Raw genomic sequence first — 17,716 nt, forward strand, 5'->3', positions numbered from 1 at the left:
GGAACTCAAAGATGTGTGTTATAATAATAAGAAGATGATCTCTTTAAAAACCAATCTCAAAATAAAAACGTTCACTCTCATCTCATTCGACAGATTACATCTTCTCTGATCATCACTCTCTGTTTCTTCTGTCTTAAGGAGAAATGGCAGTGATCAACAGCCTCCGACGGATGGCTCGTTCCTCTCAGGTTCTCTGATCTCGATATCATCGACTTAGTTATTAGTAGTTCAGTATTCAGATGAATGTTAAACTGTCTTTTTTTTCGAATCTCCAAATTGATATTCCCATCCTTTGACATGGATCTTGATGAAAAAAAAGGAGTATTCTTTTCTTTTTTTTGGGGATTCTCCAGTAATCAGGGAACCTTTTTCATTAATTTATATAATAAATAACCCAAACAGTGATCTTGTAAGGAATTTTCTTTTATAGACCAACTTAAAAAAAAGTGATTGTGATCCATCTTTCTCGGCTCAAACCTCTTAATGATAATATTATCTTCCTTTCTCTTATATGGCAGGTTACTTTGCAGAGCAGGTATGCTGCTTCACAATACACGTCTGGTTCGAGGATCTTTACTACAGAGGCTTCACCCCAGAAGCAAACCATAGTTGGGTCAGTTTCATGCTTCTTGATTTTCTGTAAATTACTAAAAGGCTTTATTATGAGCTTGTGATGAATAGTGGAGATGAGATAATGTTTCTAAGCAGGTCTAAAGGGCATGATATGCTGGCACCTTTTACAGCTGGGTGGCAGAGTGCTGATTTACATCCCTTGATCATTGCTAAATCCGAGGTCACCCTTCCTTCTTTTCTTTTTTTTGATTAATACATTCGTCAATGTTAGAGTGTTACATTCTTTTCCTTTTGTTCTTCTTACAGGGAAGTTATGTGTATGATGACCATGGCAAAAAGTATCTTGATTCTCTCGCTGGTCTTTGGTGTACTGCCTTGGGTATTATTCCTCATTTTCCTTACTGAATTATATGACTTGATGTTTCTCTTTGTACATTCATGGATCTAATCATTATGCCCCCAAATTCTTGTAGGAGGAAATGAGCCACGGCTTGTTTCTGCTGCCGTGGAGCAGTTGAAAACCTTGCCCTTTTATCACTCCTTCTGGAACCGTACTACTAAGCCTTCTCTGGTACTCTCATAATTTTCCTTATTGGTGTCATTGTCATAATGTGTTTTCTACACTCAGGGAGGGCAGTATACTTGATAGGTTAATAAAAAAGAGAATTTGATCACTGTTGATATCTTTTCCTGCAAAACAGGATCTTGCCAAGGATCTTCTAGACATGTTCACTGCTAACAAAATGGCCAAAGCTTTTTTTACAAACAGTGGATCAGAGGCCAATGATACCCAGGTTTCCATAACTATACACCGTTCTATTTCCTAAGCAGTTGACATATAAGATTAGCTCTTAAAATCTCATGTGATGTATATGCAGGTCAAGCTTGTTTGGTACTACAATAACGCACTTGGAAGGCCTGAGAAGAAAAAGTTTATCGCAAGAAAGAAATCGTGAGAAAAGGATATTTGCTTTGTCGTTTTGTGTTTATAACAACTGAAGTTGCTTATAAGTGCTGTGTTGTGATTTTCAGGTACCATGGCTCCACTCTAATATCAGCAAGTTTGTCCGGGTAAGATCAAATATATAGTACCTCTTTTAGAAGAAGTGCCAAAGATTCTTTTCTTACTTAACAAATGTAATCCGTTTTATTTTCCAGCCTTCCAGCTCTGCACCAAAACTTTGATTTACCAGCACCATTTGTGCTACACACAGATTGCCCTCACTACTGGCGTTTTCATCTTCCAGGTATGAGTGACTCTCGCTTCCAATTTACAAGTAAAAGTAATCTTTGATTCTAACCTTGGGATCGTTTGTATAGGTGAAACGGAAGAGGAGTTCTCAACCAGATTAGCCAAGAATTTAGAGGATCTCATCATTAAAGAGGGACCAGAAACAGTAAACATTCAATTCATTACTTACGAAAAATTGCCATCTTTATAATCGCTAAAGATGATGTTAGCATCTCAATCTAACACAAAATGTCTTCTTACTTAGATTGGTGCTTTTATCGCTGAACCAGTCATGGGTGCTGGTGGTGTGATACCTCCACCTGCTACATACTTTGAAAAGGTCATATCCATAAACTTTGCTGGTACATTTATCCAATGATTATGCTGTTTCTTGGTACTAACTACCAAGAATATTGGTCTCTTTCTGTACTGCAGATTCAAGCTGTTGTTAAGAAGTATGATATCCTGTTCATCGCAGATGAAGTATGTGCATATCTAACTAAACCATGACTCCAAAATCGATCAAGAAGAAAAGATCTCGTTAACCATTTGTATTTTGTTTGGCCTTTTAAGGTCATATGTGCATTCGGAAGGCTCGGGACCATGTTTGGCTGTGACAAATACAACATCAAGCCAGATCTTGTGTCCTTAGCTAAGGTGAGACTGATTAGTAGCCTTCTATCTCTATTTACAACTTTCCCCGGACGTTTGGTAAATGTTAAAATACATATGCAGGCATTGTCTTCAGCATATATGCCGATTGGAGCCATTCTTATGAGTCAAGAAGTAGCAGATGTCATTTATTCTCAAAGCAACAAGCTAGGTACGTTTTTAGTTATGCTCAACGTGGTTACAATCCAATGTTCTGATCTTCAAACCATTTTTGGTATTTTCAGGTGCTTTCTCGCATGGATTTACTTATTCTGGTCATCCAGTTTCATGTGCTGTAGCAATTGAAGCGTTAAAGATATACAAGTAAGTTTGTCACTTTGCTAGTTCATTCAAGTATACTGTGTTTAAAACTGCAATTTGCCAAAAGCTCAAAATCTTTCACATAGTTGATTATTAATTTTCTCTCTTCTTTATCATCGTTTTTTTGACGTTAATATTTCATATTACAGAGAGAGGAACACGCCAGAGCACGTTGCCACAGTTGCCCCAAGGTTTCAAGATGGTCTTAAAGCCTTTGCCAAGACTAGTCCTATTATTGGAGAGGTATAGTTTACTCACCGGCTTTTGTTTTGAAGTATTTGATTAAACATTCAGGCATTTTGTGATGTTTTTTCAGATAAGGGGAACTGGTTTGATACTCGGGACTGAATTTACAGACAACAAGTCACCAAACGAACCATTTCCACCAGAATGGGGTAAAGTCTCTCTCTCTCTCTCATGACTAAACAAAAAGTATCTCCTCTCCTAAACTCATTATCTTACTTAAGTCCCTACACCATTTTCAACTGATGTTACCAGGTGTTGGCGCATACTTTGGAGCCGAGTGCCAGAAGCGCGGGATGTTAGTCCGCGTTGCAGGAGATAGCATAATGATGTCTCCACCGCTCATTATCTCACCTGAAGAGATCGATGAGGTGAATTTACGATTTTCTTGAGACATTTTCTTGTGACCAGTTATCTTCCAACCCTCTCTCTCTCTCTCTTTAATTTTCTCTAATTGGGCGTTTTATCATTTTTGCAGTTGATAACTATCTACGGGGAAGCACTGAAAGCTACAGAAGAGAGGGTAAAAGAACTCAAGACTCAGCAAAAGAAGTGAGAAGCAAATAAACCAAAAGTTGTTGTCTAGAATCTCCTATCTCTCTTCTTGAACTGTTTGCCTTTATCTTGCACATGCACATTTTCAGTTATATGCATAATAAATCATCCAACTTTAGTTCTCTGTTTCTCGAGCATCAGAGTCTATGCAAAATGGCACCACAAGTGCTTTCACTAGAGAGTAGAGCAACCTATTCAGGGATTTCTCCTCGGAATCTGTTTCATGAAAGATCAGGTTCCATCTCTCCTCCTTTGATCATCAAGGCCAATGGGTATATATGGTCACCAATGTACTTCAGTTCAGAACAATCTCCTTGAGTGCGTATACACCTCGAAATCCTAACGGTAAAGATTCCCGTAAAGGCACTATGCGATATGTCAAAAAAGAAGCAACATTAGGTGGATACTGTATTGACCCCCATAACTCACTACAGTGGAGGACCATTACTTGCAGATTTGGCAGGAATTCCAACACTCTGTGTCCTTTTGACGGCTGCTGTTGAGATATGCGTTTGGCAATTTTCAACTCAAGTGATTATTGCCGAGCCTTATCTCACTATTGTTGTTTACAAATTGAGTAAGGTTAAAATATCCGAGAAATTGTAAATACCGAACGCAAGTTGTCATTGAAATTAGAAAGATCAAGATCCACAAGGTTGATTAATTTGAATATTTATTGAACCTGTGAAATTCAAAACATTTCTCATAACATTTGGAAGTGATTGACATAAATAATTTATCATTGACTAATTACATATTTACTTATCAAAAACGTTTCCTGTCATAGAGGAAAATGGACAAGATAAGTTCATTTTTCATAAAGCAGTTGGTGATCATCTTCTTATGTCTAAGACCATTAGATCAATCAACACCCTCACGAGTGACAACTTAAGCATGCTTTACAAAGAAACCCCATTCCAGTAACAATCAATCGATAACTTCTAAAACTAAAAACCAGATTAGGGCTTTTCCAACTAAATTACTAAACCAGTGAAGATATATTAACTAAAGCAAAAACATAGCAAATGATCGTAATAAAAGAACAAAAATTCCAAGAATCAAATATCAAACCATAAGTCTTAAACCATCCAAAACATGTTCCGACAAACTACAAAAAGCATACTGTAGATTCCATTACAGAAAAAAACGATAAAACTTCTCAAAACCTGAGTTTGGTGAAGAACCACCTGTTCTTCCCAGTCTTGAACCTCTCCTCGAGCTTAGCCTTGGCCTCCTTAAGAGCCGCCACCTTCTTATCCTTCGAAGACAGAGCCTCGAGAGTCGCCACCTCCTTCAGATCCACGTCCAATGTGTAGCGAGTAGGCATCAGATGCTGGTAGTTCACGACCTTGATGAAGCACTTGACCCTCGACTTCTTCGCCGTCTTCTTGGCTGAGTCCTTGCGGATCACCTTGCTCGGGTACTTCTTGAGTCCTGCGACGAGGCAGTGTCCGTATGGTCGCTCGCGGTTCCCGTCGTCGAAGGAGCGGATGATCACCGCCTTCTTGCCGGCGTAACGGCCTTGGAGGAGGATCACCGCTTTGTTCTGCTTTAGGAACTTAACCATGGCTTCTTCTCTCTCTCCCAAGCTCCCTCTTTCCGGCGGAGAGGATTAGGTTTTTGGTTATTTATAGTGTGTGCTGTGAAGAAAACCCTAAGGAAATGAAATTAATCTGATTCGGCCCATATAACATGGGCTGGGCTTAGAGGATTAAAAGGTGTTGGGTTGATAAAGGTTTTTCTGGTTGGTTACCAAAGGAGTAGGAATCAAATCAATTTATCATATCCGTGCAAGTTTTCTTCCTCCACAAATGATTTCGTGCAATAAAACAATGTTTTGGCGTTAAAAAAAACTATTTTCTGGTTTACAAAAACTAAGTTCAAACTTCATAATAAGTTCAGAACTATATAATGTTAGTTTTGTTTCAAACATCATCTTATTCATGTAATAATCTTTAATTTTTTATATACTGATTTTGTTTCACCATGTGATTTTTAAGTCTTACTTTTATTTTTCTGGTTGAATTAACTTGTGTTGGAATTGAACCTTTGATTAAAAATTACAAAAGAAGTGGAAGCTAGGAAGCTTGCCATTCAAGAAGACGAACAATAAGAAGTGGCCAAAGAGTCATAGAAGAAGACGGAAGAAGTGGAAGAAAGAGATAGCTTACCACTCAAGAAAGAGAAGAAAAGGCAGGAGCCAACTAAGAACAAGAAAGGTAAAGTTGAGATGTGACTTTAGTCACAAATAATTAAGTTAATAAGAAAAGATACTAGTTGGCCAAGCTATCGAGGATGAGTGAAGTGTTAAAAAAAAAAGCTTAGCTAAGAAGAATTAGTGAGAGTTGTTAAGACTGGTTAGTAGAAGTAAGATTCAAGTGAGAGTTGTTGAGCCTAGAGTTGCAAGTAAGCAAGTGTATAGTAGTTAGAGTAAAACTACTATAATTATGCAAGTGAAAAGACATCCAATTCTTAAAAAAAAGAAAAGATTCGGAGAAATAACATTTTAGACATACACCGCTTGCTCTCTTCTTTTAATAATATAGAGAAGCGTGAGAGTGTAGAGAGTGTGTGTGCTTGTGTGGTGATGATTCACAAGTAAAGAAACAGATAAGAGTTTTTATTTTTAAAAAAAAAGAAACATAGAGAGTGAGTGAGTACAAAAGAGAGTGTGTTCAAGAGAGGAACAAAAAAGAGAAGCTTGGCCGTGAGTTGAATGAGAGAGGGCAAGAACCGGTCATTGGCAAAGTCGAATGAAATATTCATCTCAAACCCCTCTTCCAAAATTTTTTGAAAAAAATTACATAGACATAGACCCCTAATTTACATACATATAGATCTCCAATTTTTAAAAAGAAGTAAGAGAACTTTTTACTAAATTGCCTATAGCTCCTAAAATCTAAGGGCCGGTTCTACAACGCCAAAGCAAAGAACTTCAACAACTTAATTATTCGATGTGGGTTAGCCATTCCCAATCCTCGTTTAATTTATTGACAATTGCGTGAGGAATCGTGTCACATCCATTTGGTACTAATTTTGACCTGTTCTATGGATACAGTTCGACAAACCAAATTCACTTTGATATATAATACAATCACTTATTAATATACCTGAAACAGAACAACGACAACCATCCACAGAGTATATTCCACATAGAGTAATTAAGTAAAACAGCTACAAACTTCTTTTTATTGAGCAATAATGTGCATGAAATCATAAACTCCGAAGTCTCAGAAGCATGCGTCCAGAACACAACAACAGCAGATAGCAGCACAACTGCCAAAGACAAGACCACTTAGATTAGTTGTCCATTTTTTCTCTTCAGAATTTTATGTAACATGCATGAGTTTGTTTAAAATAGCAACAGTTTCTGAAAACCTAAAACACACAACATTTCTTTAACGTACGTAACAGTCCATATTTTAATTATTTGAATATTTTGCAATAGATTGATCAACGTAATCGTATACAAGAAAATTGAAAGAATATATATACCATCCTTTCCAAAACCCATCTCCTTTATACTTTGTCTCCACTGCGGCCGCCTTAGGATCACCCAACATAGCATCTCTGGTCGGATAACCAAGAGGCGGAGGGCTTGTGTACGGCCCCTGTAGAGGTTTTTCCACTATGGCTAACAAGATTATTAAATAAGTAAGCATACAACTAATTAATGTTTGTGGAATAACTGTTGGAATTACGTATATCGATCTTGAATTAAATTTTTGACTTCAGAAGAGGATTACCTGAATATGTGCTGTGATCGGGTTGATTCATTTTAATTTAATGATAAGCTGTGAGGAGCTGAGGATTATGAAGAAGAGATCGAGTGTTGTGGTTTTAATTTAAAGAGGACGAATATTATGTGTCTTATAAGAAAATAGTTGTCAAGGGTTGGTGATGTATATATATAAATGAAAAATTCTTGGGTTCACCCCTAGAGTGAACATTTAGGTTCACCCAACCAATAGGATTTCGTTATTTTATATTCGGTATCTTTTGAAAAAGAAAATAAAATATTGTCAAATTATATTATATTTTCAGATTAAAAATAAAAAATAATATTAATTGTAAACAAAAACATATTTAAAAAAAAATATTTTTAATACCGTCAACCAAATACTAAACCCTAAACCCTAAATCCTAAACCATTGGGTAAACCCTAAACTCTTGGATAAACCCTAAACTCTTGGTAAATCCAAAACACTTGGATAAATTCTAAATTCTAGAGTTTAAAATTTATCCAAGGGTTTACCCAAGGGTTTAGTATTTAGAGTTTAAGGTTTAGTGTTTTAAATCCTAGAGTTTAAATTCTAAATCCTAGAGTTTAAGTTTTACCCAATTTGCTGATTGTGTTAAAAAAGTATTTTTTTAAAAAAAACCTAAAAAGATTTATCCAAGAGTTTACCATGGATTTAGGGTTTATGATTTAAAGTTTATGGTTTATTGTTTTGTTGACGGTATTTTAAATATAATTTTTTTTACGACTACTATTATTTTTTATTTTAAAAATATAATAAAACTTGATAATATTTTGTTTCCTTTCTTAAAAGATACCGAATATGAAATGACGAAATCCTATTGTTTGGGTGAACCTAAAGGTTCACTATAGGGGTGAACCCAAGAATTTCTCTATATAAATAGCTAGAGGTTATGAAGACGCGGACGACAATAGCAGGTGTGGACTTGTTGAGATTATTGGAGAGGAGTGGTTGAATTCAATTTATGTATTATAGAATCTTACATGACTTAATAAAAGTGATATATATTATGAAGGTTTTTCAAGTTTTGAAGTTTTGCTAGTTACAAAAAAAAAAAGTTTTGAAGTTTTAATAGTAGTTTCTTTAGTTACTATTATATGATCCAGCGTTCGACATGATGCTATATGTTTGAAAACTCATGAGTTTTTTTTCTAATAGTAGTTTCTTTACTACTATATATGTTTGAAAATGACATGATGCTAAAACCCAAAGGACTAGTCGGTTGGGTCACAGTCCGCCGAACACCCTCGAATTATCAAAGAAAAAACTCAGGAGTTATGAAATTTACTGTGTGTGTTGCAAAAAAAGAAAAAAAAATACTGTGTTTGCGTTTATGTTGATTTGTGGTTGATCATTTATAATTATATATATTTTTCATCGAAATTATTTTATACAAATTTATGAAATTGGTGTTCTAATATTTGTATTTGATATTTTCATCAAATGTGAATAATTATTTATATATATATGGCATTTTATGTCTGAGACAACCAAATAATGTACTAACAACGCCGTGTGTGAACAATAAACACCTAACTCATTAATTTACTAAATTCTGCTATGGTCCATACAATTACGCGTAACCTGTTTAAAATTTATAAAGTATTACAAGATTCGAATATTAAGTCTTTGAAATTGAAAGGAATATTAACTATAACATTAAAGTTACAAAAAAAAAATTAACTATAACATTATAATCTACGTAGTAGAGCTCAATTTCGATTTTGCGACAGCTATATATATATGCAGGAATATCATTCATTAAAGATGGTTGAGATATCACTATATCTGTGTAAAAGGTATAAAATTTTCCAATTGCAGTTTTATACTGTATTTGTTTAGAAGTCCTCTAAATAATTATTAAGTATGTATATTAGTTAAAAATCTAAGGTGGCGTGGGCCTGACGCAATTTCAAAATAAGGAGACGAGGTGATATCATTTTGATTGACAAACTTTAGCTTGAATCTAATTCTCATTTAATTTTGTGGTATTGATAAAAATTTGCAGAGTAAACAGACAAACATACGAGTCATCTTATTTATAGTGGATTTGAAAGTTGGGACATCAATCGATGACTTTTTTGTGCTCAGCCGATGACTTTGTTGCTTCTTATAAATGATAGTTAGGCATGGAAACATACAGGATATCCAAAAAAAAAAATCGACTATCTGTGATCTACTCTGTCCCATACATATACTTACATTTTTTATCAGTTTCGATTCGTGAGATTTCAAGTATTCGAAGGTTTGAATATTTGTTGCTATTTCAGTTATTTGCACGGATTATCAGTTTTCCTTCATAAAAAATAAAAATTATGATTGTGCTCAGCCGATGACTTTGTTGTTTCTTATAAATGATAGTTAGGCATGGAAACATACAGGATATTCAAAAAAAATCGACTAACCGTGATCTACTCTGTCCCACACAAATACTATCAGTTTCGATTCGTGAGATTTCAAGTATCTGAAGGTTTGAATATTTGTTGTTATTTCAGTTATTCGTACGGATTATCAGTTTTACTTCATAAAAAATAAAAAATATGATTATCACATAATAAAGATAAAAAGTAAAAAAAATCAAATAATATAAATAATTTTATTTATAACAAACAATATTTATTATATAAAATTTAATAACTAAATAGCCAATATTAAATATTTTTAAATTCACATAAATATAATAATTATATAGTTTATATATAGTTATTTAAATATACTTATATATATGCATATAAAAGATCAGGATCAGATATATGTTCTTAAAAATATTAGTATTTGTGATTTACTTTATTTCTCACGAATATAAATATTGCATATTAGTATTTGTCTTGATTCGTAGAGTTACGGACATCCGGAATTTCTAATGCAAAAATGCTTCGTCCTTCTCTCTCCATTCTTTTTTATTTGTTTGGGTTTTTGATATCTCTTAGATATTTGCAATGTGGATGTTCCTAGAATGAATATTTTCACTTATATATTTTATTTAAGTAGAATAAAATAATAATAATAATTTATTATACAGGTAATTATTATAATTTCACCTACCTATATATCAAACTATTTTACTGCCATATTTCAGAATTCTCAACAATTTAATATATCCATCTAATAAGATATGGCTATTTACGAAAAATGACCCCAAAATGAAATTTAAATGTAAATAAATTCGATAAGTTTAATCAAATGCGAAAATTAAACTAAAAGTAGTGAAATTATAGATTTTCCATATGACTAGACAAAAATCCATATATGTTTTTACGGTTATAAACCATATGAAACTTTTTATGAAAACAATTCTCAAAAAGTTCACTCCTGTATTTAAAATTTATTCAAATTTTGAAAGAAATATTTTGATAGAGAATAAATTAAATTCATGCAAATAAAAAAAATATAAATAATGTAAATTAATAAAAATAAATTAAATTATTGTCATATAGATGAGTAAATATAAATTGTGAGTCATTATTGTCTGTTGGTTAGGGTTTGGTGATATATTTTCTAGTAATGTTGATATTCTTAGAGTATATGTTCTTGAAGTATTGATATTTTTAGAGTTATATTTTGGACTTTTAAATTTCTTTTAAAATTTAATTTCATATATAAATGTTTAGTTTGGTACATACTAAATATTTTATAACTTGATTATATGTTTACGAAATATTTGTTGCTATCTAGTTAAACTATTTGACTTCTCGAGAAATTATGCATTAGCAGTCAAATATAAGGTAAGTTTAGAGTTAGGAGACAAATTCAAAAATCTTCTAAACTGCAATGAACTGCCAAATTATTTTTAACCAAATTATTATTTTTATCTCTTTATGCAAAGAAAATTAATATATTCTCTCAATTTATTTCAAATGGCTGCAGAATAATATAATGTTTCTGCTTTAAAACTCTCCAAATTCTCACTATACTCTTAGAACTTGAAGACACCAAAATTTATATTAATTTCTCATATAATTGTTTCATGTCTTTCTCACAAATTTATCTTGTTTTTACAGGTTTTTCACTCCATGGTTTCATCTTCTCCTCCTAAAGAATGATGAAATTAAAGAGTGAATTGGTTTAAAATACTAAAAGAATGATGAAATTAAGAAAATGTATATGATGTGAAAAGTTTGTGTCTATGGAGGAATGTATCATGGTGTGGGATTTAGGGTATTCGTTTAATTAGGAAAAAAATTTAGTGTATGAGATGCAATTTCTCAATTTTAAATATGTATTTATGTGTGTTAAATTTGAATAAACAACCTAATGTAATTGTTTTAGTTATTATTTAATCATAAATAAATTTCTCTATTTTGAAGCCATTGTTGGATATGTATGTTTTTAGATCTGAGAAAAATATGTCGGACTATGGACTTCATTATCAAACTTATTCAGAAGTATGCCAGATTGTAATGCTATTGTATGCTTCTGGAGAATTCTTCTATGCAACTGTCAAGATTGGTAACTTATATCTTTCACCAATTATTTTGAGTATCTTGTGTGTTAAATCAGAATAAAATTATAGATTCAAATTAATGTGATTTTTTACTTATTAGTTTAGCTTAAAATTTTATTTATCATGATTTACCTTTGTCTCCAAATTTATCTTGTGAGTGTTAAAACAAAAAAAAATCCAAATTTAAATTCATTGTGATTTTATATCTTGTTATTGTTTTAGTTGTAAATTTTTAGTTTCAAACAATATAAATTATACTTTTGTGTGTGTTAGACTCAAATATATATATATATTAAGCTTGAAATTCTATTTTGAAATTTCTATGTTTTAAACCATTTTAAACATTTTTGAAATGTATTTTTTTGAGATTTAAAAACTATATATCAGATTTCATTAATATACCTCTCGAGTAGATTTCACCGAAAAAGTCTGTTAAACTAATATTTAAGTGGAAAAATTAAAGTTTTAATGAAATTTGACTGCGAATTAGAAGACTTATAAATTCACATTTAAATTTCATTAAAAATTTTAGTTTCCCACTTAAATATTAGTTTAGTAAACTTTTTCGGTGAAGTCTTATAAATCGTGGTTGTATTGACTAAAAAAATTTAGTTCTCGCTTAGAGTATGCTTTACTCATTCCTTCAAATTCTAACTTTTAACGATAAACTATTGTCTTCATTGTATATTATTTTATTAAGATTATAATTGTGCAGCTTAAAGGAGAGTCTTATGTATTTGCCCCTACCAATTCTGGGTAATTTGGATGATAATAATGATGATAACAAGTTATAGTTATTATACAAAAAAAATATAATAAAATAGCATTTGATACAAGTTCAACATAAAAAAATTTCAAATATTTCACACTTTTATTATCACAAAATTTCAAACACAAAAAATACATCAATTTAAATATCTGAAGCAAAATATTTATGCATCAAACTTATATAGTAAACTTTTTTAATTGAACCAATCTGCAGAAAATAGTATTAAAAGACATTAGCAAACATAAGACACCATCTTCAGAAGATTTATTATAGCAGACTACTAATTAAACAAGAATATTGTTAACCTCATCACTATAAACAATAAAGATATAAAATTTATGAGGTCTGAAATTGATGTATACACATGAATGAACAATAGAATTGTCAAAATTTATTTTAAAAACTTCTTTAGAAGTATTTTCTGATAATTAAGTTAGTCTGGCAATTGATTAAAATTTTATAAAAATTAAGAAAATTCATAAAAGACTTCTTGAAAAATTTTGTAATAAATAGACTTCTTGAAATATCTTCTTATTGTCGCACAAGAAGTGCGAGTACGTTACTTTGCAAAATTAACTTTTTCTAAAAGATTATTTATTGGTTATTTCACAAATAGCCCTATTAATAATTTGGGATGCAACATGTTGGAATTGTTTGTGAATACGATTAAAAAAAGATACGATAATCTTTAAAAGTATCATTATCCGGGATTTTTTAGGGCGGAACAATTTCTTAATTTTTTAGTTAAAAACTAAAAAACAGTTTTTTATATTTTCCTAAAAATCCCACTTTAAGAAATCCTAGATAAGGATGCTCTAAGAATATAGTGTTGGGAGTTGGGACAGTTTTAATGGACTAGATTTAGCTAATTTTACTAAATAAAATAATGTAGTAATTTAGGGGGTCAAATAAAGTAGTTTTCTTGAATACATGGTCGGGTTCTCATTCTAGATATTGGTATATATTTGTTTCGTGCTACCGTTGCTTACCTAACACTTTAATTCGTTTAATATATGGGATAATTTGCTTAAAAACAATGGAAAATGGCTAAATTTGGGCAATGCCAAGAACAGTATAACTTCAGTGCGCGTGAGACTGAAAACTTATGTTTAAAGTCTAAACTGACCTTATTAAATGTCGAATAGGTTTTCAAAAACTAGGTGACGTACAACTCTAGGCTAGGCTGACAAAAAGATTTATTTAGATTTGGATAGATTATGCATAGATTTGGTTTTGATTTGCTAAACTTACCTCAATAAACGAAGACATACAATACATAGGTCAATCCGTGGCCATCATTCTCTGATTTTACATATTCTCAGAACATATATTTGGCTTTAACAGGCGCCGACGAGACCGCTGTCTACAATCCCACGAGCAACCGTACCAACAAAACTCAGCCGGTGGCTTGAACATGAACATGCCTGTGACTGGAAGTGAGCGTGTGAAGTAGATAAGAGGTAAATCTAGAAAATACAGACCAGAAAATAGCGAAACGCCACTGTGTTTTCTTCTTGGACTTTTTTTCACCGTTAGTCAAACTAGTGGAGACGGTGGTGGCTCCGGCGGAAAGGAATCTTGCCTACTGTTAAAAAGATGAGAGGACAACCTACTGGTTCTAACAAAAGGCAAAAGCTTCAAATTTTAAGTAAACTTATATACATCTCTTTAACTGTAATCTTCTTCTTCTTCACATGATCGAATTGGAAAGTTCTGGTTGGTTGGATATACCATTTAGTTACAAGAATATCTTTTGGGTGTGTCCTCGGTTACGGAAAAGGTTAGCTGGTTATTTTTATTATTGGATTGATAAAATTTCTTGTAACCCAAGAGGCATTGCTTTAAAAAACCGGTTATAAGAAATGTTAGCATCGTTTGTTTTACCATTTAGCTTGTTAAATGTTTTTGTAACCAATGATGAAATATGTTATCAAGTAATAAAATTGACTTATTGTACAAGTTTGTTGCCTATATCATTTAAACTTTCGTAAGAAATTATTCCCAAGCTTTTACAAGCGTGATTAAACTCAAACTTTAGCCATATATCGAACTTCATTTTTTCAGAAAAATATGGAATTAGCAATGAAAATTTCTTGAAATCGATGAGAGATGGTTTTTACAAAAACTGGTTATAAGAAATTTTATCATGGCTTGCTTTCCCTTTTGGCTTGTTAATTTTCTTACAAAAATATTCATTTACTTATCAGTGACAAGATGTGAACTAACACAAAGATCATAGTTAGTTGTCTTATACTTTGTTCAGTGACATAGTGAACTAATCTTGTTAAACAAGTTTGGAGATGAGCTTGAGAAGTTCCACTAATTCGTATTGAAGAGCTAATATGATATATCAAAGAGCTATGCTATGATAATATGATAACTTAGCCGGTTACAATATAGCATGTATGTATATATTAAATCTTAGCGTGTGCATAGAGGAGTTTTAGCCGGTAATATATGATTCAAGTATTTTATTATTGAAAGTAATGGTTATTTGAATTTTAACTTGGTCATACATATTAAATCTAGCAAAAAGTTTCAGCCTATCATTTTTATTAGTTGAAGTAGTAGACGGCTACAATATATCATGAATGTATATATTAAATCTTAGATTGTGTAAAACATATATAGCCGGTTATAAAGGATTCAAAACTATCATTCCTGAAATGATGTCAATTTGAATTTTAGTTTAGCCATACATATAAAATGATAGACAATATTTTATTTGCTAACATGGATAACAACTTGAGAGTAAAACTCGGAGATATTAGACAGTGTTATATATGCAGAAGATACATAATAAGAATCTAATAGTAAAATAGAAAATGGTAGCTGACACATAGGATACCTATTAAGAGTAAAAGGTTATGTTCAATAGTAGCAATTTACATTAAAACTTGGACAGTTAAGTTTCATTATATCCACAGACTTACATAAGACGCAACAAAGTTTCCGAACACAGATCCAATATCTTACAACATTAAAAAGTCTAAAATGGATCAGTTAACAAAATAAACACAAACCCATATGAGAAATTTTACATTAAGACTATACTTGCATCTGAGCAAGTATTTTCTTGGCCATTGAGAAGATGGGATGACCAGGAATTGTCTTAGCATCTTCTCTCTCTCACAGAAAAATCCAAACCAAGATACGTTAAAAAGAAGAAAGAGAAAAAAAAGTTCCAAGACTCATGCTTGTAAATATCAATAATCCTAATTGCATTGAGGTTTACAGTTTTACCCAAAATCTTTCTCTTCAAGTAATAGTTCATGAATTCCTCGCCGGTTGGATGAAATCAAAACGCATGAGCAAGTGAAGTCACCACCACAACAGTTGCCGCACGCAGTCACTGAATGGGAAGGAGTTGTGGTATGGAGTTACCCTAACGCCGACGGGTTTGTGCCCCACCGCGAAAATCCTTTCAAGGATGGGGAGATGTGATGCTGAGAGTTCTTCTCCTTCCATTTAGTTACTGATTTTGAAGAAAATGGGGTTTGGTTATGTACTTTAATGTTAACGATGAGAAAAATAGAAGAAAGATTGAAGTTTGCGGATGAAATATCTTAGAGAAAGAGAAGATATTAATTATGAGAGAAGAGGGAGATTTAGTAAATCTATTAGAATCTTTTTAGGAGTAAGTACTGACAAAATCCATAACTATGTACTTCATATCTTTCTTTTTAGATTTTGTGTTCTTACGCCGAGATGAAACGACATAGGGGTAGCAGTGTCTAAGAAAATAATGAACAGTGTCTCTAAAGTTGTCTTTTGGTAGTATGTTAAATAGCATATAATTCTTTGGTAGACATACTAATTTCCCTTAATACATTATACAATGAGATACAAGCACGATACACATCTTTTCTATATAAAAAATTTTAACAGTGGAAACCATTTCTTGATTTTGGGCAGAACATATTTCTTCCAAAAAATATTTCTTTCAAAAAAAAAAGAATGTTTTTTTCCAACGAATATACGAGCAGGTTCAAATAATTCTTTATCAATATGACAATATAAATCGAGATGGATCGGTCTTTAAAACTCACCGCGTGGAACCTTTAAAGAATTCAGAAATCAGGAATCAGCAGGGGCAAGCATATCGATCTTCTACTATATATGAATCTCCTTCTTCAACAGCTTTCCAACTCTTAATCCAGCTAATCAACTCTTAATCTTTGTAATTTTAGTTATTAATATTAACTATTTTCTATCAATTAATATGCAGAACATTAACTAGTTTTGCTTGTTGACCTACTAAGGCCTGACTGGTTCAAACGCAGCAGTTGCGGTCGCGGATACGGGAGTTTGCGGGTGCGGATAGTTGCGGTTTCAAACGTTATATGGCATTTTGAATGACAGGCGTAACGTTTAAAAATTGTTGCGTTTGTGGGACGTTTGTGACTGGTTGATTATGAGATATTGTAGCGGTTTAATAATAAATTATTAATATAAACATATATAATATTATAAAAATATAAAAACATACTATTGTGATAAAATATAATAATTATTAATATAATATGATTAATATTAATATTAAGTTTATTTTTTAAATTTTTAAGTAGTTGAAATTTATAATTTTAATATATTTTTATGAAGATTTATATAAGAACTTTTAAAGAATATTTGTTTCTTTCTTTTATATGTGTATATCTTTATAGATGTATTTATATTAACATTTGAAAATTATGATGAATAGCTACTTTAAAGTTTTTATAAAAATATTATATTGTTTGTGAATTTAAATTAATATATGAAAATGTGTATATATTTTTATTTATAATATTTTCATTTTTAGTTTTAAATTTTAAATTTTAAAATATTTAGAAAAAATAGTTTAGTATTTTTTTATCCAACCACAACCGTCCGCAACCGCAAACGCTAGTTGGAACCAGCTTTTGATTTTAAGAAGTTCGGAGCGGTTTGAAGCAATTTATAATGGTTTGTATGATTGTTTTGAAATGCTGTCAACCGTTATCAACCGCAAAAGCTGCGTTTGCGGATGGTACTAGAAAAACCGGTCAACCCTAAATCTTGGACGTTATTGACCTGACATCTACCTTTAAGTCATGGCACGTTAATATAATTCATGAGTACGTAACTACACCCCATGCACGGCTGTCTTTTATCATGTGCAATTAAAAAAATCATGTTTTTGATTGAAA

At 31.9% G+C, this 17,716-nt stretch overlaps 3 protein-coding genes across 4 annotated transcripts; 1 reads left to right on the top strand and 2 right to left on the bottom strand.

The window, feature by feature from the left end:
• Positions 1-31: 31 nt before the first annotated feature.
• On the top strand, positions 32-3,698 carry LOC108833499 (gamma-aminobutyrate transaminase POP2, mitochondrial). The gene is made up of 19 exons (XM_056996466.1): positions 32-188; positions 519-613; positions 709-793; positions 880-952; positions 1,047-1,144; positions 1,275-1,367; positions 1,452-1,525; positions 1,606-1,644; positions 1,732-1,820; positions 1,894-1,970; positions 2,070-2,144; positions 2,240-2,287; positions 2,378-2,461; positions 2,540-2,627; positions 2,701-2,779; positions 2,926-3,019; positions 3,093-3,171; positions 3,275-3,390; positions 3,498-3,698. The coding sequence occupies exons 1-19, from the start codon at positions 144-146 to the stop codon at positions 3,573-3,575; spliced, it is 1,509 nt and encodes a 502-aa protein (XP_056852446.1). The 5' UTR covers positions 32-143; the 3' UTR covers positions 3,576-3,698.
• Positions 3,699-4,609: 911 nt separating this feature from the next.
• On the bottom strand, positions 4,610-5,184 carry LOC108830560 (60S ribosomal protein L27-3). The gene has a single exon (XM_018604162.2). The coding sequence runs from the start codon at positions 5,139-5,141 to the stop codon at positions 4,734-4,736; it is 408 nt and encodes a 135-aa protein (XP_018459664.1). The 5' UTR covers positions 5,142-5,184; the 3' UTR covers positions 4,610-4,733.
• Positions 5,185-6,638: 1,454 nt separating this feature from the next.
• Positions 6,639-7,441, bottom strand: LOC108830568 (protein CYSTEINE-RICH TRANSMEMBRANE MODULE 9). 2 transcript variants are annotated; one of them, XM_018604169.2, is made up of 3 exons: positions 7,321-7,441; positions 7,070-7,208; positions 6,639-6,850 (listed from the first exon to the last, which is right to left on the bottom strand). In XM_018604169.2, exons 1-3 carry the CDS (start codon positions 7,349-7,351, stop codon positions 6,805-6,807), a joined length of 216 nt encoding a protein of 71 aa, XP_018459671.1. In that variant the 5' UTR covers positions 7,352-7,441; the 3' UTR covers positions 6,639-6,804. The 2 variants fall into 2 exon arrangements, with proteins under 2 accessions (XP_018459671.1, XP_018459672.1); XM_018604170.2 differs by having other exon boundaries at positions 7,070-7,202; positions 7,321-7,433.
• Between the last annotated feature and the right edge of the window lie 10,275 nt (positions 7,442-17,716).

The sequence above is a fragment of the Raphanus sativus genome, unplaced genomic scaffold (genome assembly GCF_000801105.2).
Source record: "Raphanus sativus cultivar WK10039 unplaced genomic scaffold, ASM80110v3 Scaffold0235, whole genome shotgun sequence".
In the NCBI taxonomy this organism is placed as follows: domain Eukaryota; kingdom Viridiplantae; phylum Streptophyta; class Magnoliopsida; order Brassicales; family Brassicaceae; genus Raphanus; species Raphanus sativus.